The sequence below is a fragment of the Entelurus aequoreus genome, linkage group LG02, assembly GCF_033978785.1.
Source record: "Entelurus aequoreus isolate RoL-2023_Sb linkage group LG02, RoL_Eaeq_v1.1, whole genome shotgun sequence".
Taxonomy (NCBI): Eukaryota; Metazoa; Chordata; class Actinopteri; order Syngnathiformes; family Syngnathidae; genus Entelurus; species Entelurus aequoreus.
In genome coordinates this window covers 76,783,445-76,810,302 of record NC_084732.1, presented here as the reverse complement: position 1 = coordinate 76,810,302, position 26,858 = coordinate 76,783,445, and the positions used below count along the sequence as shown (strand labels likewise).

At 38.2% G+C, this 26,858-nt stretch overlaps 1 protein-coding gene across 1 annotated transcript in view; it reads right to left on the bottom strand.

Moving 5' to 3' along the window:
- Window positions 1-68: 68 nt before the first annotated feature.
- The window catches only part of LOC133639406 (CD151 antigen-like), a 46,146-nt gene continuing 19,356 nt past the window's right edge, over window positions 69-26,858 (bottom strand). The window contains exons 3-8 of the mRNA XM_062032697.1: window positions 26,091-26,282; window positions 14,979-15,053; window positions 8,722-8,826; window positions 6,980-7,138; window positions 2,830-2,916; window positions 69-2,735 (exon numbers count right to left, since the gene is read on the bottom strand). Of these exons, the coding sequence (XP_061888681.1) occupies window positions 2,676-2,735; window positions 2,830-2,916; window positions 6,980-7,138; window positions 8,722-8,826; window positions 14,979-15,053; window positions 26,091-26,282 (678 nt within the window). The 3' untranslated portion in view covers window positions 69-2,675. The remainder of the gene's footprint in view (window positions 2,736-2,829; window positions 2,917-6,979; window positions 7,139-8,721; window positions 8,827-14,978; window positions 15,054-26,090; window positions 26,283-26,858) is intronic.

Here is a 26,858-nt window from a genome sequence, read left to right as displayed (position 1 = left end):
TGCACTGCAGATTCTACATGACGTGCATTTTGAACCGAACAAATGGTGGAGAAGCAGTTATTGTTTTTTTGTGTTTATTGACAATTGCAATGTCAGTGATGTATTTGAGGAAGATCAAAGTGAATATCCTATACAGTGACACTGGTACCTCAGGTTTTCGTTGGAAATGTTTGCTAAAGGTTTTTGCAAGCTACTGGCCAAAAAAAAGTAGTACTTTTAATTTTGCAATTATGCAAAATCTAGTATGCAAAAACAAACCAAAAAAACACATATAAGGGGTCAAGTGAGTGTATGACACACTCACTGGCTGTATCGACACTGTGCTGATGTTGTTATTGCTTCATAATGGCACTATCTGCTGGATTAAAAAAGTCACTACAACGAAAGGAATATGAAACATGCAACTTGTCCCTGAGCCAAATAGTAAACAGGAAAATAACTTATTTGGTGCGATAGGATGAAAATTATTCCACATTTCAAATTTTTTCTTAGTTACCTTTAGATTGAAGTGACAAACATGCATCATAATGCATCGATGCTTCAGTATCAATTGATCTCTTTTTATTGAGCGTGACGACAGAATAACCCACCACGGGGCCAAGGAAAGTTGCGAGTGTGTAGTATATTTTTGCGTGTCTGCAACGGACTACAGTCGTCCCTCGCTATTTCACGCATCAAATATCGCAGCTTAACCAAATCAATGTTTTTTGTTGTTTTTTTAAGCACATTCTACAACATTTATTCCCTAAATTAAGCATTTTAAAGAGTAACAATGGCTAAAGTAATGAAACATATCAACGCTACAATAGTAATGGCCACTAGATGAGACCAAACCAATCAGACCACGCTGTTCAGTATTGTGGCCACTGATTGGCTCAGGCTTCGACAGCATTACTATATTGGAATAAAGGGGTGTAAAGGTGAATATCTGGGTGTTATTTTCATGTCTAGAGTGGTGTTATCATGTTGAAAAATGTATTTAGAAGGTAGATAACGGTTTTTTAAGCTCTAACTATAAAAACAATAGATCTATAAAGAATTCCAACTTTACAGAAATTAAATTACTGCGGTCGTGCCTGGAACCAATTAACAGTGATGAACGAAGGATCACTGTATTACGTCGTAGACATTGCATGCAGCTGCAATTTCAAGACGTTAGATGGCAGTAGCGTATAGACGTGTGTGTGTGTTGCCTAGCCAGGAAGTAGTCTTTGCTATTGAGATGAATGTGCATGTCTTGTCTTATGTTGTGCTCTACAAAGTGTTTATACTCTAAGTATTTCTCGCACACCAGCCGTTTGATTGTAACGTGCATCTTTGTTGTGGTTTTTAATTACCAAATTTGGAGGTGTTGAAATCGCCATGTAAAATAGCTAATGCTAATCAGTAGTTTGTATATGGAAAAAAATATCTAAATTAGCATCAAGCATTTGGTAAAGTGGCGCCTTACTTTTTTTAAGCACATTCTACAACATTTTTGCCCTAAATTACTATTTTGGAATAAAGGAGTGTAAAGTTGAATATCTGGGTCTTATTTCATGTCCAGAGGATTCTCGTTATGTGGAAAAACATATTTAGAAGGTAGTAAACAGCTTTTTAATGCTCTAGCTATGAAAATATTCAATTTATAATTAACAATAAACCAGGGATTACTGTAATTGGATTTGCATTATTTCAAATAGATTCAGTTTTTGTATGATTTTGGTCTTTGTCAAACCTTTAGGAACGGATTCCTTAACGAAAACCGAGGTACCACTTGTTTACTTACATAAGTAAACAAAACCTTAACTTAAAAACAGAATCTGTGACCGGTTCGGAAAAGATACAGTAGACACACACACAATGGCATCAGTAGTAGAAAAGAAATACAGTCAAATAAAAAAGAGGCACTTTTCCATGAGCAATGTGGATCGGCTTTACTACAGTCACAAATATTATTCTTAAACGTCAAACACTGGCACTATTGTGTTATTAAAGTGATAGTGCAGTTATGCTGGTGAGGAAGGTGCAGTCATTGTACCGTCAGTCTGTCAGATAAAGTGCCCTTGCCAACACGCTGGGGATAAGAGCCTGATCTAACGGCGGCACGTCACAATGCGAAGACACATTGGGCAATAAAGGATAAAATACAGTAATAGCTCACAGGATCGTGCCTCAAACATTACAGACAACAAGCGTTTAAAAAGTATAAAAACAGTGGTTCTACCAAGTGTAGAGAGTTGAAAAGGCCATGATGGGATACATCATTTATACATGGCTGGTTAGTTAATATGGAAACGTGATGCCACAGCAGGTGGAGCGGGCTTGCAGCTGGTGCTGTCACCTGGTCTTAGTCCATAAAAATTACAATACATTAACATCCCTGTATTGCACGCAGAGGGAATAAAATGGAGGACTGAAGAAAAATTCCCACAGAGGGTATCCCTTGCAAAATTAAATATTCAAAGGCAATATTCCCAACAGTTTTCCTCCGAGGCTTTTTTCCCCACAGTGCTGTAATCTTGAGACTCTAATTACTTATTGAAGATGAATTGTTTTTACCGCTGTACTACTATAAGAAACTTAAACGTGTAGTTTGATCCCTCACCTCCTCTCACAAACAAGCAGAGAAAAGAAGCAATGGGATGTTTGAGTATGTCAACGAGGCGACTTCCCCTGTCTCGTTCTCTTCTTCGCTAGTACGGCTCCGTCTTGAGACTTCGATATAGGCAGCATGTGAACACCATACCTATTATCTGGATGTTGCACAGAGAGAAACAAAAATAGCAACGCCTAAATGCACACGTAGTCCTTTTTACGCAGAAGACAAAACGTGAAGAATGTATTTACCTGTACACTGCCGATCCCAACACCTACCGCCCCAATGATCTTCAGGTGGTCCTGGATGAATTCCTCCAGTTTAGAGATACAGCCACCCTAAAGAAAATGCAAAATTGTGTCATGAGCAGTGTTTGCAATAACGGCGTTATATCCTAACTACTATACAGAAAGTTCAATGCAGGAAATATATTTTTACTAATGAAAGCAACAATCAGCATCAAACTAAAACTTGATATTAAATAGGAGGAGGCAACATCACAAAGCAAACAACATGTAATACACACACACATACACATAACTACTAAGAGGGAATAGCGAACAACTAATCAATGATTGAAGTGACAAGCTTGCCATCCTACAATACCTCGTTTGTGGACAAGAAGATATAACAGCCATTGAAGCACATTCAATGTCTTTATTACCTAACCCTAACATAATGCAGTGAAAATATTCAACAGAGCTGATGTTGTAAAGCTAACAAACAGAGCTGAGCTAAAATCCTGCTTGGAGCGCGCTCTCCGTCACTTGGCAACAGGCACCCCCTTTTAAAGGCACACACACACTCTGCTCTAATGAAACGTCTCTAAACGGCATACGTCAGATACACTATATTGCCAAAAGTATTTGGCCACCCATCCAAATGATGAGAATCAGGTGTCCTAATCACAGGTGTATAAAATCAAGCACTTAGGCATGGAGACTGTTTCTACAAACATTTGTGAAAGAATGGGCAGCTCTCAGTGATTTCCAGCGTGGAACTGTCATAGGATGCCACCTGTGCAACAATTCCAATCGTAAAATGTCCTCGCTCCTAAATATTCCAAAGTCAACTGTGTGCTTTAAAATGGAAGAGTATGGGAACAACAGCAACTCAGTCACCAAGTGGTAGGCCACGCAAACTGACAGAGAGGGGTCAGCGGATGCTGAAGCGCATAGTGCAAAGACTTTCTGCACAGTCAGTTGCTACAGAGCTCCAAACTTCATGTGGACTTCCAATTAGCCACGTACAGTACGCACAGAGCTTCATGGAATGGGTTTCCATGGCCGAGCAGCTGCATCTAAGCCATACATCACCAAGTCTAATGCAAAGCGTCGGATGCAGTGGTGTAAAGCACGTCACCACTGGACTCTAGAGCAGTAGAGGCGCATTCTCTGAAATGATGAATCACACTTTTCCATCTGGCAATCTGATGGACGAGTCTGGGTTTGGAGGTTGCCAGGAGAACGGTACATTTCTGACTGCATTGAGAGTGAAATTTGGTTGAGGAGGAATTATGGTTTGGGGTTGTTTTTCAGGAGTTGGCTTGGCCCCTTAGTTCCAGTGAAAGGAACTTTGATTTCTCCAGGATACCAAAACATTTTGGACAATTCTGTGCTCCCAACCTTGTGGGAAAAGTTTGGAGCGGGCCCCTTCCTCTTCCAACATGACTGTGCACCAGTGCACAAAGCAAGGTCCATAAAGACATGGATGACAGAGTCTGGTGTGGATGAACTTGCCTGCACAGAGCCCTGACCTGAACCTGATAGAACACATTTGGGATGAATTAGAAAGGAGACTGAGAGCCAGGCCTTCTCGACCAACGGTGTGTGACCTCACCAATGCGCTTTTGGAAGAATGGTGGAAAATTCCTATAAACACACTCCGCAACCTTGTGGACAGCCTTCCCAGAAGCTTTAAAGCTGTAATAGCTGCAAAAGGTGGACCGACATCATATTGAACCCTATGGGTTAGGAATGGTATGGCACTTCAAGTTCATATGTGAGTCAAGGCAGGTGGCCAAATACTTTTGGCAATATAGTGTATGTCCTGTCCAGCCACTCAGGCAAATCATATTGTTAATGTAGATACCCCTATTTGATGTACGGATTTACTTTAGAAAAAAGAAGTGTGGGATATTTCTCCTCTTGCCTTAATCATATTTGACTTTACTATTATTAAATAAGGGTTTTAACATTATTAGAGCCCTCTAGATATAAAGTAACACCCACATAGTCACCGTAACACTCATTGTAAGGCTGAAACGACGCGTCGACGTAGTCGACGTCATCGGTTACGTAAATACGTCGACGCCGTTTTTGTGCGTCGACGCGTCACATATTTACGTCACACTACCGTCATGGCGGAGCGCAAAGCAGACTGTGCGAGCGAGGGGGGAAAAGCACGCCAAAAGTGTGGGAGTATTTCAATACACGGCCTAATAATGTTGTTGTATGCACACTGTGTCGAGCGGAAATGGCCTATCATAGCAGCACAACGGCTATGAACGAACATTTGAAAATAAAACCATCAACTAGTCAATCGTCCGCGCGAGTATACGTTGTCATCATTACACAAAAACATGAATGTGTCATTTGTATCTGCTAGGGGTGTAACGTAAGGTGTTTTGTATTGAACCGTTTCGGTACGGGGCTTTCGGTTCGGTACGGGGGTGTACCGAACGAGTTTCTAAGCTAAAGCTAACTTTAGCTGCTAAAGTCTTAACAAGCTGCTTTGCTCCTTCTGCTTCTGTCTCAGCACGCAGCATTGTCCCACCCACACAACCATCTGATTGGTACACAGAAAGCTCTACCAGCCAATCAGCAGTGCGTATTCAGAGCATTACCAGCCAATCAGCAGTGCGTATTCAGGGCGCATGTAGTCAGCGCTTCAGCGTCGAGCAGATAGGTGTTTAGCAGGTGAGCATCAGGCAGCGGACTCTCCCCAAATGATAATAAACACCTCCCAGTCAACTACTAGTAACATCACTATGAGCCCGTTGACCTTCTAGAAACTTAAACTGCAGCTTAGCTCGCTCGCAGGCAGTCCTGGTTTTAGGTGAAGGCTAATTACCTCTCAGTTCCAGCCACATCGACCCCTTCTGAGCATAGACATGCTAACCTTTCTTCATTACAACTGTTAGTCACTCACTGGAATGAGTAGAATTGGTTATTGTGTACTGTGTTGGACTGAATGTTTATTTTGCACATTTTAAAAGCAATACTTAATGTTTACAGTGCTCCAGAATATTTAGATTAGCACTTTTTTGTATTGTATGTTTATCTTTATTTTTGCACATTTTAGCAAATAAGCAATACTTTCACTTTTGTTGAAATGTTTACACTGTTGTTACAGAATATTTCGTTTTGCACTTTTTTGTATTGGATGTTTATCTTTATTTTTGCACATTTTAAAGCAAAATAAGCAATACTTTTACTTTTGAAATGCTTATACTATTGCAGAATATTAAGATTTGCACTGGATGTTTACTTTTATATTTGCACATTAAAAAGCAAATAAGCTACTTTTAATTTTGTTAAATGTTAAAAGTTTTAAATGTTTACATTGTTACAGAATATTTTGTCATGTTGTTGTCAATGTTGACTGAGTGGCCATACTTTTTTTTTTTTGTAAATAAAAGCCATGCCTTTTGAAAAAACTGGCCTACATTTATTTTTTCATCTTCATTTTGAATAAAATAAAATAAAAAATAATCGGTAAAAGGAAAAATAATCTATAGATTAATCGAAAAAAAATCTATAGATTAACCGATTAATCAAAAAAAAAAATCTATAGATTAATCGATAGAAAAATAATCGTTAGCTGCAGCCTTAACTCATTGAATCCATTATTGTAATGCTGCCTGAGGCTGAGCCAACCAGTGGCCACGATACTAAACAGTGCGCTCTGAGTGTTTTTTTTCCTTACCAAGTGGCCAATACTAGTAAAGCAATGATATTTTTAGCATTTTTTTTATTCTTAAAAATGCTTAATTTAGACCAAAAAATATGTGGAATATACTTTTAAAAATGAATTTAAAAATCTGCTATAGAGTGACGCTGCAAACTTTGAAGCGCAATGCGACAAAGGACTACTTGCAAATATATACCAAATATATACCTACAGCATTGTTTTCATAATCATCTCATCGTAAATGTTAAATTAAAAAATATATTTATTATTAAACAGTTAACATTTATTAACACACAAGATTCCCAAAAAAATGAAATTTATGCCATATTAATTCAAATGTGAAAAGTACTCGTCCCTAGTCATGAATGCGTGTGCAACGACTTACGCTTACAATTTGTATTATTAATGGCATAACGACCACTATCTTTGTGGCAACTTTTTAAGTAACACATAACCCACTGCCCCCATCGGCACTTTTCACGGGCTTACCTCAACCTTGTAGATGTTGGATGGGTGCCCCCCGCGTCCACAAAGCTCGGAGGGAGTCTTGCAGCAGCTGTCAGGCACCACCCTACCGTCTCCATTGCTGGACCGGATCCAGACACTCTGCTCCCAGTCGGATGAATTGTTGCTCCCACAACACTTGAACTGATGGTGGGGACCGACACAGAATACATAATCCCACATTAGGAGGGGAAATGAACCAACGTTGACTTCTAATAGCCGCGAATCTCACAATATGATACATAAATCAACTACTGAACTGCTACTTAGACGGATGAAAACCTTCAAACATGTTATTGTTTATTGGTTCGCCTCAAACAAAGCGGACACAAAATTCCAAGACCAATAATCCATTAATCAATGCCTCATAATATGGTTTAGAAGACAGCCTTTATACAAAATGTATTTTTTTAACATTGTCCGAATCCTTAGGAATCCAGGGTTAAGTAGATTAAAGGACTTTTAAATTTTTCCTGTTTGTTATACCTTATAAATTGCTTATTTTTGCCTCAGTCGGTTTCCTTTTTTTCAGTACAACACCATGTGCGTGACTACACAGTTAGTTTTTCTTTTAAACTTTTGACTTAGGGCCTAACCTACTAAAGGTTTGCGTACACACGTAAAGCTAATCTACTTAATTTGTGTACAGAGGATTGCCCCTCTCAAGTGAGCAAATAGACAGCATAATCCATTTAACATGTCCGTCTTCATGAATATACAAAATATATGATGATCATCAGAACACCCACAATACCGCGAGGAAAACAATTTGATTGTTTTATTTAGCGCACAGTGTGCTCTATCAAGACTAAAACTGTTCTGCAGCCATCGTTTCGCATCTATACGTCTGAGATATACTGTATGTGCAAACTGGCAGTTGAGCGAAAATACTGTAGCTGTGAGAAAGTAGGCGATCACGCTGCAGCTCTGTCAAATGTATGCTTGACAACATATATGGACTGCCCAAATTAACTTTAATTGATTGTTTATCCAAGTAAATTGGTTTGTGTCGGCAGGCATTTTTTTGTTTTTTCATAAATATTAAAATAACATCCTGCAATAGGCACTTTTTTGCATCTGGAATATTTCAGCGCACTCTCGAAGTTAATGCCAGCGTCTTCCATGAGGGCACCTTCAGCGTGATAAAAAAGTGGGTATCATTGTAGATGCACTGCAGGACAACTTTTAAAATGCCCAGAAAAAAATGGTACCTATGGTCTGCTGCATGTTTCAAAACATAGCAAAACGCCACAGGTAGGAGAATAACATGCATGTGCCATAGTGAATGAGTAACTCCATGGTGAAAGCCGTACAGTACATGCAAAATCCTCATTTTAACAGGGCGGTCTGCATGACTTTTGCATGCATGTGGCGGTGAACAGAGTAGTCATTAAAAAAATATATTTTTTTATTAATGCACACATGTTAAAAAAGTGAATTGTATGACTCTGTTTGAAAAAAAGAATGAAGGTTGACAAGCAGAAAAATATTTGAATATTTCAACTATTTTCCCTAAAATACGCATTGAGGCAATGAAGTGTTTTTGATCCGATTAATTGAATTTTTATTGTTTTGTGTTATAGCACAAAAAGATTTAAAACTTGAGGAGCAGGTAAGTTACCCAATGCCAGCCACTCATTGTCTATGTAGCGGACATGTGTGCTCATGTAATATTTAAAAACAACATCACAGCATAATTGTCACTTGTGTCACATAAAAACACATACCTCCTGTTGCAGCTTATCCACAGCCGTGGTGACATGTTCATGACTACTCTGTTGGTACTTCTGGACCATGGTCTCCCTCAGGTTCTGCTTCAGCTCCTCATTTAACTGGTCATAGAAGGAAAAATGCACAATTCACAATACAGCGCCACAATTCATCTCGGTCTAGGCAAGACTATGCCTGGTAATAAATAAGTAGGAACTTTTTCATTTTGCCGCGGGTGAGATTAATACGCCGTCTTGACAATAGCTGGACAAAAGGTTCTTTACATGACGAAAGAAGCAAGAGGGGAAGGAGGGGGGAACCTATGTATGTTTTGTTCTCAGGAACGCTCAGTGTCAGCGCAGGGAGGTCTAGAGGGGCTCAGTTTCTATGGCAACAAGCCAGTGGGGAAACCACTGTAAATCAAAGCATGACAGAAATATCAAGGGAATGAATGATGAGAGGAAATATAGAGGACAGGGTGAGATTAGAGAGAGAGGGTAGAGAGAATAAGGACACCAGGAAAAAGAAGGGGCCAAGGTTCAACACCTGTTCACAGTTTAGAAAACACTGCATCAGTGATGTGAAAACAGCAATCAAAGAATCAACACGAGCACAACCCCCTGATTTTATAAACCTGGCATTTCATCAGGGTGTAATTTATGTTTATCTGTATTATACAACATGAAATAGAAAAAGTAAAATAAAGGGTAGCAGAAAATGTGAGCCATTTTATCAATCAATGGAAAAACGACTGCTGATTTATTGGCAAAATATTTAGAATATTGACAATCACTGCAGGTCAAGGTGTATTTTTTTTGCCCTATAAAAGTCATGCCCTCAAGTGAACGCAGCCCAGCACTCGCTTTCAAACAGATCAACTGACCAGACTGCGATCACGTTTGTAACAATGTGTATACATTTGAGAGGAGCCCATAGATGAGCATCAATGAGTGTAAGATTAACCTTGCAACTCAAAGCCTCTCCCTGCAGCTGTGGCCCACATTGCAATCCAATTGAGAGAGGACACGATGCACTCCTATCTTCTTTAGCATCGACTTTCTTGCTAACGTGTACAGCAGTGTCCTTGCGGGCTGGCGACCCTAAAAATACTTGCAAATAACTTTATCTCCAGCACAAACAATAAATAGGTGCTGTGCCATCTTTCTCAAAGTGTGTGTTCCAATAGCAGGCGCTGACCTCTGGTGTTGCATGCTGTGCACTACATCAACTGATGACAGCCCTTGTATTGGCGTAATTTCAAGGAAAAAAAAAAAAAAAACGTAACCGAATAGATGACCGCTTTTGCTTTGATAAAATGCTAAAAGTGAGTGGCCAATAAGCTCAAGTGTTGACTACAATAATCAGTCGGCAATGGCAAGAGAAGAGAAAAATAAAGCTAGAAACACCACCCACTTTGTTTCTTTCTGCTGTATAGAAGCAATATGGATACAGTTTTACCCAGGACAGTGATGGATGGGGGTGGCGAGTGGAACAACGCCTGTGTGAAGGCACGTGTGGTTTATGCAAAGCGGCAATACTTCCAATATGATGAAGCGCCAAATAAGACATTACCCAGGCGCGCCTGTTGACAGCACAAGGAGAACAGTCAGGAATGAAGAAGATCCTTGAGTATACACTGGTACCTCTACTCACGAGCACATTGCGACCACGACTAAGCCGAATGCTCGTATCTCAAACCAGCCTCACCTGTTGAAATGAACTGAAATCAATTTAATTGGTGCTTGGCTCAGTTTGACAATAAATATTAGTGGTGTCAAAACATTTTTATTTTTCGAATGAATCGCAATTCTTTTTTGTAATGATTTTTAATCAATTAAAAAAAATATTTTTAAATATGTTTTTTTTTAATCTGTCCTTTCCAGCCAGGGAAATCATAATGTTGATGTAAGACGCCTATATTTGCTGTACAGATAAGTAAGTAACGCAAACGTTTATGAAAGCTGCTGGCTTTTTTTATGGAGGAATGTAGTTAATCATAGAACTGGCACCCAATGTTATTAAATAAAGTATTGATTATGAATCGAGAATCGTTTTGAATCGAGAATGGATTCTGAATTGAATTGTTACCCCCAAGAATCGAATCAAATCGTGTGGTGCCCAAAGACTTACAGCCCTAATAAATATTGTTCGTAAAAACATACAATAACATGTGCTACAAACAACTACAGTACTTTTATGAAATAATGTAATAATATTGTTCAGCATTTACCTTGGGAAGCAGACTTTTGAAGGGCTGCTTCTCCGTCACGTGACAATATGGACAAAATGGACGTATTGAGTATTTGACAGTTTAGTGTTGACAACAGTGATATGTACTGTAGTTGTCACGTTCAGGTCGCATTGTAGCGGACAGGAAGTGGTGTGCAAGTAAGACAATTATTTAATCCTTTAAGCAAGGCAAAATACAAAAACAGAGTCGTTTCGCAGGGAAGGGTACCTGAAATTAAAGGATATCTTAGCATAGCATGATGAGTAGCAGGAAGTAAGAACGTAGCAAACGGCCAGCATGGAAAAGCTATTAAACAAACATCACAGTTGCCATTGATGAACAATGTACTTGCACCGAGTGAATTGCGAGACTGGGTATATAAAGGAGTGTAATTCGTGTAGACAGCAGGTGGGGACACTAATTAATAAATGAAAGCAGGTGCCGAGAACAACGCTCAATAAGTGGTCACGTCACAGCAGGATGACACACAGGAAGTCGAAACCAAAATAAAAGTGATAGACAAGAATAGGGAAGAATAACAACAAAACGTGTGAAGCGGATGTGTCAGTTTGTTTCTCTGATTCGGTCAACAGCTTTTTCTCAATCGCAATGACTTTGTCAGTTCCGGTGGTTGGAGGGCAGCATTGTGTCGATCTTTGTGTATGTTATGATCCGTAGCCCAGATCATGTTTTGTCTGTTAGTTTTGACTACCTCAGTTCTGTTTTCTGCACCCCTGGGTTTGTGTTTCAGTTGCAATGACTGCAGATTAGTTCCACCTGCCTCTGATTGGTGTTCGGGACGCTCACCTGCTCCTGGGCACTAATCAGAGAGCTATTTATTCCCGTTTCTTTCCACACTCAGTCTGGCTTCCTAGTTTGCTACAAGCAACGGTTAACGACGGTTAGTTTGATTCCTGTTTTTGTATGCTAGCTCCCGCGCTAGCCTCCTTAAGCTTTGCCTTTGTTTGTTCCTGTATGATTTATACTAATAAATAATTTCCTACCTGCACGCTTCGTCCGGAGTGTTCCGTCTGCATCTTGGGAGAACGACCTCCGCATCACCATGCGACCCGTCCGTTACAATGTCAATTGATTAATTGTTTGATCTCTGAGCGGCGCTCAAACGTGCGCGTCAACTATTTTATTCAAAACCTGTTTGTTTCTGTGTAACAATGCAGCAACCCCTTATTGCTCAAACAGTTTTTTTTTCTTGTGTAAACGAAACAGGAACAGCAAAGTGTGACACTAACGGCACACCTTTTTAAAAAAAAATACTTCAATGGGCTCGTAACTCAAGGTAAGCTAAAAACTTAAAAGCATAACAAAAAGTTGAATCTCAAATTACACGTACGTTAAGGTTCTAAGTTGAGGTACCACTGTATGCTAAAAATGTACAACAATATAACGCATACCAAATACAGTGGTAGTGTACTTCAACTTAAGAGTGCCCCGACCGAAGAGTGTTTCAGATAAGAGCTGTTTTTCGGCTAATTGTTATGCTTTAAGTTGCAAGCAAACATTTGAATTTCAAGCATCCCCGCCATTCGTTGGCATAGCAAATTAGCTTATAGCTAGAGAAGGATATAACTTTTTTTTGCAAGCATGGGAAGGAAGTAATTGAGTGTGATGGACGGTGCAAAGCTCACCTTTGTGCATTGACACACAGCATTAAACATTTAGTGGACAAATTGAGACAAAGAAGGAGTGACATAAAACACGTCTTTCTGTGGCAGCGTCGGAGAAAGTTATACATGTAAACAAACTGTTGCGTCACAGTCCACACAATGGAGAGTTCAAGGGCCGCTGAAATTAGTAGAACAAAACGGCGCTCGCCAAATACTCTCATCAGTGAAGCATAAACTCAAACATATTAAACAGTGGGATTTCTAACAATTAGGAAGGTTTGTGTCGTGTTTGTCCTCCTACAGAAACCATATTACAACAAAACACATATTTTTCACCCAATTTTTTTTTCATTTCCATACATTTTTAAAAAAGCTTCATGGAGCCACCAGGGTGCCGCTAAAGAGCCACATGTGGCTCTAGAGCCGCGGGTTGCTGACCCCCGTACTAGTGTAATAAAATAGCAGAATTACCAAGTTGCACTTGTGATGCACAACTTTTTCTTATAAATAATTTTTTTACTAAATAACGTGCTTCGTTTTGAGTTACCATATATAATCAAGTGGAACCAACATAATTTCAAGAGACACGGAAAGAAAAATGGCACTGCTTGCCAAATGTGATGGACTGAATCAGCAAGGGATTGAAAAACCTTTTTCATTAGATGTTTTTCCACGTTGACAACTTTCCAGTGGCGTATCATACAGTCGATGAGGAAGAGTATGTAAAGAGGATTGGCTTAACTCACACAGGGGGTTGTTTGAAGCGAGTAAAGAAGGAAGCTCAGTGACTGATCATGCGATAACTTGTGTATTAAAATTTTGTATTGAGCAGTGCACGTTTAGACTGACCTACAAACTGCAAGGCCTACAGAGCGGTTGGGCTAAGATAAAAAGAAAAGAAAAAAAGTGCAGTGAGCCTAATCCTACTGTTAAACTATGGTGAGGAAGGATGTCAGCTTCACTTAAGTTTCACATTTTATAGACAAAATAAGCACAGCAGTTTGTTGAGCATCCAGTGGGAGCAGACGTACCGGTATTCTATTTAGACGTTAAAATATGTCTCCCAAGTTCCTTTTTTTTTGTCAATTAGTTTAAAAGCTCTTTTTTAACAGGCTGAACAAATCTTAAAGAAAAAAGCAGTGGCTTCTTTTATGACAGCATTAATGACCCCATGTCAAAATTAAGCGCTTTGTCAAGCATCAAATAGTATTGAGCTTTTGATCAATAGGGTTTAATGTGATTCATGGCTTGATCGCGTGTACATATGAATGTGCCGGTTTCTATTGTTGGCTTCAAAATAACGAATAATGTCAATATTGTGTAAAGCTAAGCTATACATGCATAAATTACAATCAATAAATTCAAGGCACATCTCATGTCCAGGCCTGAGTCAATAACAGATCTTTCTGGACAACATATTGTCCCACAAGTTATTGCCGATAAACAATATTATATTATTATTGTCAGCATTATTTTGTACATATTTTTATATATTATAATAAGAATAAAAAACAACAGTAACATGCACCTGGGGATAGGTTGATTGGCAACACTAAATTGGCCCTAGTGTGTGAATGTGAGTGTGAATGTTGTCAGTCTATCTGTGTTGAGGTGGTGACTTGTCCACGGTGTACCTCGCCTTCCGCCCGAATGCCGCTGGGATAGGCTCCAGCGTCCCCCGCAACCCCGAGAGGGACAAGTGGTAGAAAATGGATGGATGGATGGAATAACAGTAAGTACAAAAAACTTCTCATTACAGTAGTATTTTTTTACTATTGTAATTGGAAGGTCAGGAACGTTTAATTATCCTAAATATGTAAAAAACTAAACAAAAAAAAACTATTAAAAAATAAAATTGACTCCCTATATCTGTTAGCAAAAATTGCACTTTAATAATATAGAACATCTTAAAGTGTATTTTTTTACCCAGTCAAAAAAAAACTGGTGGTCTTTTTTTTTTGGCTTTCCATGACTTTCCAACAAATTCGGCACACTTGCTCGTTTGTCCATGGTGATACCTATTTGTTTAAAGCCAAAATCATCCCACACAGGAACATGTGGCTTTGCAATAATCTTCCTTCCTCCTTATTGTCGTTAACTTGCATTGCTTTTCACTAGCGGGTACTGTAGAGACTAGCGAGGGTCGCTCTCTGCGTTTGTAAGCTAGTGGACAACAATTGTGGACGTCTGACAATAACGTTCACTTTGTTCATTTATTTCTGCAACTGAAAAAACGCCCTCAGGTGCTGAGAGCGATTCACAGAGTGAACCCTCTTGTACTCTGATTGAAAGCGAAGGAAAAAAACACACACGGACATGGCAATTAATTGATGCCAGCAAAGTTGACCAAGGCCTACTCTAGTCAACTTTTTTCCACTTTAACCCACAATAAATGATGAATGGTTTAAGGGATAATTACCTGTCGATAGTAGATATAAGCCAAGACACCAGCAAGGATCTCCAACAGGAAAATACACAGGAGCAGGACAAAATACTGTAAACAAATAAAAAGACACTTGTTTTATGACAATGAACATTCAGGGTAATTGTAATGCCAATACAAATGGGTTAAAAGGCATTTTTCAAAATGCTTAATCGTTCACATATCTTGAATAATGATACACAATATATTGTACAATACCTACAATCTATTATTTTGTACTGTGTGATGTACTTTTTAATAACATGTATAATATACAGTAGGGTTCTCAAACCCGCGGCTTGTAGGCCAATATTTTGTGGCACTCAACTTTATAGTTTAGGTGTAATTGCAATCTTAAATCCCACTCAAAAGACACAATGCAGACAAAAAATTTACAGCACAACACACACAAATTTGACAAAGAGCAACTTCCTGTAAGCAGTCGGAAGTGTGGAAGCTGTGTTTCCATTGCAGTTTTTCGCAAAAGCGATATTTCTAGAATTTCGACAAAGTACATTTGCGACTTGTAGGTGTTTCCATTAAAGGGTGTTTTGCGTCATGAGCCGTAATTCTCGTAAAATCTTGGAGGAAGATATTTCAGCCACCGCTGTTGTCATGATATCAATAGAAGACAAAGGCAGCTGGTGATCGCTCAAAAGCAACGTCCTTACGGCCCCTTTGACATTGTCCGGGCATGTGGGTCTCACCAAGCCTGCGGGCCAGCCTCTATTCCCGAGAAGGGACCCGCGGGACGGCCCAGTGCGGCGGTGCTGCCTCGCTTCCCCCGGCCGACCGATCGGAAGCAAGAGCAAGACTGCCCTATTTGTCCTGAATTGGCGCCCCGCCGTTTCGGTGTTTAAGTGACCTCTAAATGCAAAAAAATTGTTTCCAATATGCTTAAGCGAAACACTTCAATAATAAAACGTCTCAAAAACCACCTCATATTTGAGAGGTTTTTCCAAATACCATACCAACTTTATATGGATGTTTCCATCACCAGTTTCTTATTGCGATATTTAGGTTTTGCGCAATTCTAGGGGTAATGGAAACACAGCTATTGACAATTTCCTAAGGAATAACAGTATTCAAAATACAAAACTTTTACAATCATTAGCTATCGGTAGAAGTAGTTAAACAATTTAGTCACGTGATTAAAACTGAAATGAATATTTTGTGCGGCCAAGCCTTACCTAGACTCTCCCTCCAGAGGCCCCTAGGTAAATTGGATTTGAGATCCCTTACTGTATATATCAGCCTATTCCAGGGTAAAGAAGCATACAATATACAGTCTAATGCAGGGATGTCAAAGTCAAATACATCAGAGGGCCAAAAAAACTACATTTGCTACTGGTTCAATGTTTATTAAAACATATTAAAATGATTGCACATAACCTATTGAACGAATACCTAACACAGTGTACTGTATTTTATTTAATGATTAAATTAATAATCCAACATTTTTGTATGGCTCTGTCACTAATTTCAAGTGAAAACAATTTTCAACAGGCTCACCGACAAAAACAAACTTCCTTCAAAGAAAAATGACATGTACTGTACTTAAAGTGAATAAAGCAATATTTTCTTATGGCTCTGTCAGTTATTTCAAGGGAAAACATTTTCAACAGGCAAACAGCAAACAAGTGAATGTCCTTCAAAAATAAAATATGTTCCTTAATTAATATCAAGATGAATGCATAAATGACAACCTTTTTCCAAAAGACAATATAGAATGTGAGATATAACAGGATAATGCATGCATTTATAATTTGTTTTCAAAACGGTTACAAAAAAGTGGGACCCCAAAAATTTACTGTGGGACCCCATTTTTATGACTTGATGTGGTCCCTGGGACCCCTTTTTGAAAATTCCTAGCGCCAACACTGATGGAGTATTGGTGCGTGCAAAACAGCAGCAGGCGGCTGTGGCCTGCGGGCCGGTTCTAATATGAATCAAATATCCCGGGGGCCATAGATAATTCATTCGCGGGGCGGATGTGGCCCGCAGGCCTTGACTTTGACACTTAGGGTCTAATGTAAAGTATTTGAGTGACTAGGCAACAGCACAGGGTACTACTTCTTAATAGGGGATAGGCCTACTAGGGGTACATTTTGATTTTAAATGACCAAATAATGTATGGTTCTTTACCCTACAAAGTGCTAACAGACCTTGAAAAGACAGAAAATACTTCAAGAGTCATGCTGTATTTGTTAATAGAAATTAGCTCCAACAAGCTAATTAAATTTAATGTGTTGCAAGTGATTACTGCGGCTCTAAAAATTGTGAAAATATTAAAGCCTCACTGAGGAATTTCACAAATCTTTCAGTATTACTTGGTGTTCAAAATGTACCATGGGAGGATTGATCAGAATTAAAGGCCAGAAAAAGACATTATCAAACTGAAACCTTGACCTACACATTGCCTTGACCGGCTGCTACAAGAGACAAAAAAATTAGCTCAGTAAGTGGATTTAGTCTTTGATTTGATCGCTTGGACTGATTAGATCTCTACATGAGTGAGTCAGAATGCTGAGCAATACTATAGGGCTGGGTGACATGGCTATCACAATAAAAGTGTTTTCTATCAGTCAATATTAAATTAAATGTAAACATTTTTTCATTTAAAATGTAACCTTCCTTTGGTTATAATCCCCCAAGGCAGAAATGAAAGGAAATGTCAACACAACCATGGAAAACACTAAGTCTTGTAAACAAAATGCTAAAACCACATTGAACACTCAAGGATAACCTCTTAAAAATAAGGGTAAAAAATAAGGGATACGTATGCTTACTAAAGTGTAACAAAATAGTACAACGTGTGAAAATGTAAACAGAGAGAAACCTGAGAATAACTATTTTCTGTAGGTTTAGTGCCAGGAAATGATGGCTGTGCTACGGATGGGCATGGCTAAGTTACAGTGGTCTTTGTTCTGACTATGTTTTTTTTTAACAAATCCCAAAAAACTTCCATGCTGCAGAGGTGACTTTTACAGTTTTATCGACAACTTCTTCGCTCTTTGCAGCCCTCATTTTTAGTTTCTCTTCTCACTCCATGCAATGAATAAACCGTGAGAAAACAAGATAGCACAATTAAACTTGATTGTTGATACAGTTACCCGATTAGCTGTTAGCGTGTCACCCACTGATCAGTGATCACTTCCGGTGTTTCTCGGTTATATCAGAGAGCGAGTGCCTTTGTCCATGCAGCCAACCTTACTTCTTAACTTTCGGTTTCTTGTAATGAAGAAAAAAATATATACATTGAACGTTATATCGAACACATTTTTTATTGATTTTGATTACGTGTCTATCGCAATATATATTGATATCGTTTTAGCGCACAGCCCTAATAGACATACACATGGAATGCCCTCATAAACCAATCCAAGATTAAAAATTGCTAGTCAAGATCCAGACAAACCAACATTCACACATACATCACACTGTAGGGACTTAACTGGCTACATGGGTACCCCAGGGTCCTGAATTCAGTGACCTCAGATTATTTTAAGTTTCCAAAAATGTGTACTTAGTGTAAAATGAACCAAAAACGTATCGTTTTTATGGATGGTTTGATTGTTCCAACAAACTATTTGCAATCAAACCTCGTGTATGTAGAAACTGTTTACCAATGTTTGAGTTTTCTTTACTAAAGCGCATTGAGTTCCAAAGTGTGACGCAGAAAGGCTGGCAAGGCCAAGGCAGGTGACTCTAGAGCACTCTTTATGACCATCCTGCAGGCAACTTAAGGTTACAGTGCAATCACTGCCAAAATGACTCAGCAAGCTGATTCACAGCTGTTGCAATTTCCTTACCGTCTGTGTCTTGATGAGGTTGTAGTGGATATCTAGACTTTAGTGCTGTCTGTCCCTTACAGGATTAGTTGTAGCTACTATTATGCATAGTGCAAGAAACTATTCAACTGCTGTAAGTAAGCCAACATCTAAACATGCAGCATCAAAATATCTCGCATGTTTTGGCTCACACTGTCAGACTTAGTTAGACAGCTTGATTTGTTTCTTTTGGTATGTTAATACGAGAAATTACCACACTATCAGTAGATGCTGAAATGTGGAGAAGGCATAGAAGAAGAAAAAAAGCTCTGCTTCTTCCTACTATCGTAAACGACTGCAATGATGTATTCCAAACACAATGGCTCATTGAATTACTATCCTTGAAAATCTAATAAACGAGTCGATATGCATCTAAATACATAGCAAATAACACCATTCAGACGTGATACATTTTAAATTGCAACAATTCCATTCAATTTGGTAGGATGCAATCTAGGAAAGTTCCTTGTTTGAAGTATACTTTTTTCTAGCTTAGTTCCTTAAATGTGGAACTGTTAATCTTTTAAATAATTATACTTTACAAAAGACTATTTTGGAAAGAATTTGTGTTCCTTTTAACAGTTTGTGTATTACTGTAACACATTATGTTAAAGAACTTTGGAAAGCCTCTATCACACTTAATATGATATTTTCACAAGTTGCAATAATGAACATATGCCTTTATTTTATTATATATCCCTAACATGCATTTTACGGTAAAACGGTGTCCACTTCGTATCTTGTATTGATGCTTCAATGTATTTATGTCACGAATGCCCTCATTCTCCACAAAACGGTATGACCTCAGGTCTTTAGTAATGAAATTAGCTACTGAAGACGTTATTATCTTGGTTAGAGCAGAGTTATGGCCAAGTTTCTCCTGTTGTGTCTTGCTGTACTAGCCTTCTCATCGCCGGTTTCTCCATCTCTTCTTACAACATGCGTGTTGAGATTAGTCTTGCTGCCGCTGAACTTGCTATTTTACCGTCTTTGCATATTGCAATATATTTATCAAGTTTAACCGTTTGTCTTAAACAGTCCAAACGCTTACAAACTTTGGACTTCATTGTGTCCGTACGTCGTTGCACATTTTGTCTTTCCCTTTTCTTCTACTTGTTTGTTAACGTTAAGGTGACAAGTCTCGCAAGAGTTTCATCGGAAGCAAGACGAACACTGAGAGACCGAGAACGCTGTAGAAACTGACCAGAAAGGGCTTCCAGCAGTGTAGCAGAGATCACACCAAATCATAACTTTGTAATTAGGCCATTGTTTGATTTATTTTCCATTTGCATCAGTCCAGAGAGTTATGATGATTCTAATCTATATTTAACACACTACCTTGTGGTCTACATAACGATTTGATTTGATTCTGATTCTTGTCTTGGGTAGACGATTCAATTCAGAATCGACTCTCGAGTGAACACAATACTCGTAATATATTATTTGGTATAAAAATTATAATAAAACCTTTTCAAAACAGGGTTACTGGTTACAGGTTACAAAAGCTTCTCTTGGCTGCTGACGTCCTGACGTGATGGCCTAAAAAAACTATTTTTGAAAATGTATTTTTAAAATTTGATTTACAAAATTCACAGAATGTTCATCAATCCAATAAAAGAAAACAGAGCAACTCCAACTCCAACCCAATCACAGCTTTACAAGACTTGCAATAATTTATGAAGCAATTGAGAAGAAATACAATACTATACAAAAGGAAAACCAAACATTTATAAAAACAGCATCAATACTAATAAAAAAAAAAAAAAAAGTATATATATATATATATATATATATATATATATATATATATATATATATATATATATATATATATATATATACACACACACACATATAAAATTCTAGAAAATTATGAATCGATTTAGAATTTTTTTTAAATCGGAATTTGAATGTGAATCGATTTTTTTAATCACCCCAATGTATTGGATATGCAAAACAACCAATGTCAAGCCCCACCCTCTCCATTTTAATGACTTTGCTTCTCTTTCTTGTGGTTCTTCAACACGACGAAGCGGTAATGTCTGAATGGTGTCGTCCTTGAGCGGCAGTTTAGCAACTAATTAAAACCTTGTACTGGATGAATCATGTAGACAAAACAGTCCTGCATTAAATGTCATGGATGAACAAACACAAAAGGTTCTTTTATCTTATTGCATTTTTAGAAAAGATAAAGTTATCTTCCCCTCACACCTTAACATTTTTTTGGAGCTATTGCTCAACATGCTGGCACTGAAGTGGCAGACAGCAGAGCCCATATAAGTAAATTCAGTACTAGGGCTGCAACTAACGACTATTTTGATAGCACTTTAATAGACAGTTACGTCGATAGTCCTTGAATTGATTTAGATAAAGATTAGCTGGCAGACCTTAGCTAAAATGATGGTTAAACTTGTTACTGTAGCTCGGGGGTCAGCAACCAAGGGTTTAACCCCGGGTTTCTTTAGCGCCACCCTAGTAGCTCCGTGGAGCATTTTTAAAAAAGGATGGAAAATGGAAAAAGATGGGGTAAACATATTTTTTTTGGTTTAGTATGTTTTTTGTTTGAGAACAAACATAACAGAAACCTTCCCACTGTTGAATATGTTTGTGTGTATGCTTCACTGATGAGAGTATTTGTCCTACTAATTTTCTTGGTTCTTAACTCACCATAGTGTGGACTGTGACGCAACAGTTTGTTTACATGTAAAATCTGCCACTCCTTCTTTGTCCACCAAAAGTTTTATGCTGTGCGTAAATGCACAAAGGTGCGCTTTGTTGATGTTATTGACTTGTGTGGAGTGCTAATCAGGCATATTTGGTCACTGCATGACTGCAAGCTAACCAATGCTAACATGCTATTTAGGCTAGCTGTATGTACATATTGCATAATTTTGCCTCGTTTGTAGGTATATTTAAGCTCATTTAATTTCCTTTACTTGTATCCTCTTTGTATATGATTTAGTTTTGCATGTCTCTTGACACATTATCTGTATGTAATATTGGCTGCATTTCAGATAGTTGTTTGTGTGCCATGTTGTTCCAGACCACAGCAAACGTTACCTAGCTTGCCAAAGATTGTAATAAATCTATTAAAAGAAGACAGCCTGCCGTTTTCTTTAACTTGGACAGACACATCTATACCTTTGGCCATTAATAGCCAGTCATTTCCAGAAGTTATCTCACCTTCTGAGTAGCCTCTGATTTACTAATGGTTTCTAATGTTGTAAAAATGTGTAAAATAAATATTACGTATCAACATTTCTGTCAACATAGTCATTTTGATAGTAGGCTATTATAGCTAATATAGACACTTACGTCATATGTTGTCTTTATTTTAAGACTTTTATACGGCTTTTCATTTTTTGCGGCTCCAGACAGATTTGTTTTTTGTATTTTTGGTCCTATATGGCTCTTTCAACGTTTTGTGTTGCCGACCCCTGCTGTAGCTAGTTCGGAAAGTAGCCTACAATCATTCTCCAGATGTTCTGACATTCCTCCGCTTTAAATGCTTCGGTATCACAGATGTACTGTCATAAAAACAAGATCTACTTTGTTTTTTACAAAAATAAAAGGAAATATTCCCAGAAACTTAAAATATTTTCACCCACAATGTTGTTCCCTGAGAAAAACATGAGTGATGACGTCATGACTATTGTCGACTATGATTTTTTGTGTCGATATTTGTCATCGTTGCACTCCTACAGCACACATTAGTGTCAATTTGTTACCACTGTTAAAAAAAAAAAGACTTTAAAACACATTTAGAGGCACACAAAACTACTTGCAGGCTCACGTCCAAATGCATGAACCCAATAATTTGACACTTTTGGTATTGTTTAAAAGGAGTGTCCCACATTGTAACAACATTTACAAGTCAGAAAAAAGGAAAATCATCATAGTTCCCCATTAATTGAAAAAACAATTTCCGATTCGCATCAGTTATTTGTTACACCCCTAGTGACTATACGGTGTATATTGTAGTTTTTCTTTACAAGGTTTACTATTTTGTTTCAAAACTGTTGTTCTTTTAGCCAAATCTGCAGGGCGAGTGCTCACACTGAGCTCCTACTAAAAAACACTACATTGTCGTATTACGCCAAGTTTTACAAAAAAAAAATCATGAAAGACTCATGAGCTTCTGAGCTCCTACTAAAAAACACTACATGATGCACACGCCATTAGTGCTACTGTATGTAATGTTCACATTTGTTTCTGTGAAAAATATATGACCTCTGTGAAGCATTAAGTCTCAACTTGTCGTATTACGCCAGGTTTTACACAAAAAAAGTCATGAAAGACTCATGAGCTTGCAGTGCAGATGGTCTGTAAACTGAGCAACCTGACACAAATGAATTATGAACTATAAAGCGTGGAGCTCATTCACCTTTGCTTCAGCCTGCAGCTCTGTCAACCTTTTGCGTCTCATAAAAAAGCACTCTTGTGAGTTATTGTGAACTAAATGCTTTACACATAATGCATATGGTGTAGTGTATAGACATCCACTCAATCAGATGGATTAAATGAAGCAGCTCTGACTTTAGGAGGAATGTTTACTTTCTCTACAAGAAGTTACAACTAGGGCTGCAACTAATAACTAATTTGATAATCTATTAATCTGTCGATTATTACTTCGATTAATCGATTAATAATCGGATAAAAGAGACAAACTACATTTCTATCCTTTCCAGTATTTTATTGGAAAAAAAACAGCATACTGGCACCATACTTGTTTTGATTATTGTTTCTCAGCTGTTTGTAAATGTTGCAGTTTATAAATAAAGGTTTATTTATACAAAAAAAATTTAAAAAATGCGCATAGCATAGATCCAACGAATCGATGACTAAATTAATCGCCAACTATTTTTTATAATCGATTTTAATCGATTTAATCGACTGGTTGTTGCAGCCCTAGTTACAACCTCTACTGGGACTCCATTTATCCTCCATTTTCTGTATTATCACACATCACACCCTTCCTGTTCGCACTTTTGTCTTCGTTCAACTTCTTCTTTGTGCAGTAAAGTCAGTCAGCTTGTTAGGCTTTGAACCTGCGACATTTAGATTACAGGAGTGCATCAATAATCACTGCTGCTCGTGTACTCCTCGAAAGTAGTGCATACTCCCACCAAATACGAAAGGGCCATGAATCAGCCTGTTTCCTCCCTTATGTTTGCCCTGTTTAACAATCTAGATAGCATCTCTCCTTGCTGACAAGTTCATTCCATCACTGTGATTCATCGCCCTAATATCAGCTCTTCAGGAAACATGGGGCATTTGAAAATACACACATTCAAGCTTTACAACTCACAAAATTGTAGTGATCTGTTTTTATTGTGAACACAACCACGTCTCTCTGGCTATTAGGGGTGTAACAATTTGGCTAGTAGGGGTGTAACAATTTGTTTTAACGATTCGATTCAGAATTTGTGGTTTCCGATATGATTCAGGGACGATATTATTATTATTTTACAACGATCCAATCCCAATATTTCAGTGATTTGAAATCGATTCAGTAACTTTTTGGCGAAAATTCAACCAGTGTGACTGAGAAATAAGTACTGGATACTGAACACTGCAGGTGAAGTTTCCTACATTCCTGTTATTTCTTGTAAGGGAATTAGGTATACCAGTAAATGAATTATGAATACAAAAAGCAAGTAAACAACAATTAATGGCTAATGCAATTACACCTTATTTGAATAAAGTGTAACCAACTCTTTTGGTTGAATTAACAAGAGCAAACACTTTCTGCTCTTATTTTCAACATTCAATCAATTTTCAATAAAGGTACAGTAACCAAAATTTTACCCATAGTTTTACCTGCTACATTTGCTTAAGTTTTTCAAACTAAAATAATACAATATGAATAGCAAAAATAAAGCACAACCAATATCTCTTCAGGTTGAATTAATAATAGGTTAACTTGCTACTTTTACTGTTGTTTTTCTGACATAGAAATACAAAATGTATTAATTAAAAAGATTAAGTGCCACCAAAACTCCTCAGGTTAAATAAGCAGTGGTTTGACCTGCTACTACTCGCATTTTAATAAACAGCTACGGTAGCAGAGAAAAGTCACAACAAATGCAAACGCCACAACCCAACAACATAAAGCGATAACACAACAACTATAAGCCAAAACCACTGCAGTACAAAGACCGAAGGGAAGTAGCAGCGGACAAGGTTTGGTGACTCCTGAGACGGAAAGTTGAAAAAGGTGTAGTGAACAAAGTTTGAAAAGTAAGTGAAGTGTCAACACTTTTTCTACTACTAATATACTATGTTCAAGAAGTTGGTCCGACGCCACAACTTCCGTTGTGTCTGTCGCATTCTTTGTGGCTTAAAGTTGTGTTGCGGCTTTATATTATTGTGTTGTGGCGTTTGTATTTGTTGTGGCTTTTGCAATTGTGCTGTGTTATAATTTGTTTTTGTCCTGTTGCATTTCCATTTGAGGTGAAATTTCTTAGCCACCATAGCTATCCACCATTCTTGTTTTGCCGACTGATGGCGTTGACGCCACAGACGGGCAAACAGACTTGAATTACGCTCAACATTTTTTATCAATAAAAGTGCTAAGTTTCACATAAAGTCTGCCATTCTTAAATCCAATGATTTCCTTTTTCTAATATTAATACAATTGATTATTTCCTTTTAAAACAATATTTGATCGATACCTATCTTCCAGAAGGCAACCTTGCCTAGCACAGTTCGATGAAGTTGAAGCTAAGAAATATAAATCAATATATCGATTAACCATTACACCTCTGTTTTTTCTCTAATAATAACATTTCAGCTTTGGTTGGCCCTTTTTATTTGCTAGACAAGATGGATTCCACTTTCTTTTGTGGGAGACTAACAATTTTGAACCATTCAAGTACCACACATTAGCCTCTGTTACTACAACACTACAGTGTCTCAAATCAAATACGGCCGCACAATCTGTTTTGTCCTGATAGACAATGAGACAATGGCACTGCAGTCCTGACAAAAAACCCACCATAACATCACGGATAGTATTAGCCAAATAATATAAGAGACCAAGAAAATAATCAATGCACTTGACAGTTTGTGTGTAAATGTTAATTATGTCAAGCACAACAAGATGCATTTTACATTTCTATCCACGTAGTAGAAATAGTTTGCTTAATTATCAGACATTACCAACCCATTCATATCCAGGCTTTTTAAACAGAATACAACAAGCTAATGTGTCCTGTTGGTCGTGAAATGGATGTTTGATACAAGTGCACATTGTGCAGCCTATGACACAATCTCTTACCACTCGCAGTAGCCTCCTCTGCTCCTTGAAGGTGGCACAGCATCCCAGAATGCCTGTTACCATGACGATGGCTCCAGCGAGGACCAGTATGTAGGCAGAGGCAGCATATGTTATGGAGGGGAGAAGGCTGATGTAGTCGCTCTTTTCGAACAGAGTCCAAACACCCACAGCCATTACAACGCCCCCTGCGAGCTGAGAGAAGCACACAACATGAGTCAGATCTCGAGAGAAGGAGGCGTCTGCCACTACTGACAGTCAACAAATGAATGAGTGTGAAGTGAAATATTCTGAATTCATGTTGCCACTGTGTTTATGGGTGAATGAAGAGATAACCGCGACTTTGGTAGAATATCTGACATGTCTGCCACTGTGACAAGTGCAAGAGATGTCTTAATGTCTTCATTTAGAATGTCTCAAGAAAAAAGTGAGCAATTCCTAGTGCCGATCAATGAGCCACTGATCATTATTGGACGATTTCCGCCAAGTAGTATGTGATTGATATATGCCAATTAATGCCTTTCAATGCAGCTCACTGTGTATTTGTGGAGTGTGTGTGGAGCCCCTTCCCTGAGTTGATAATCATCACCTTCATTGCGGAAAATAAACGACATGTCTTACAACAAGTATTGTCATCACTGGAGGACGAGGCTAAATATGTTACACACAAGTACGACGACTAAGCAGAAGCAGACAAACCAAGCATGCTAATCGCTAAGCTATCCGCTACAACTTGCTTGACGCAACAAGAAATAAGTGTTTAGTAAACTT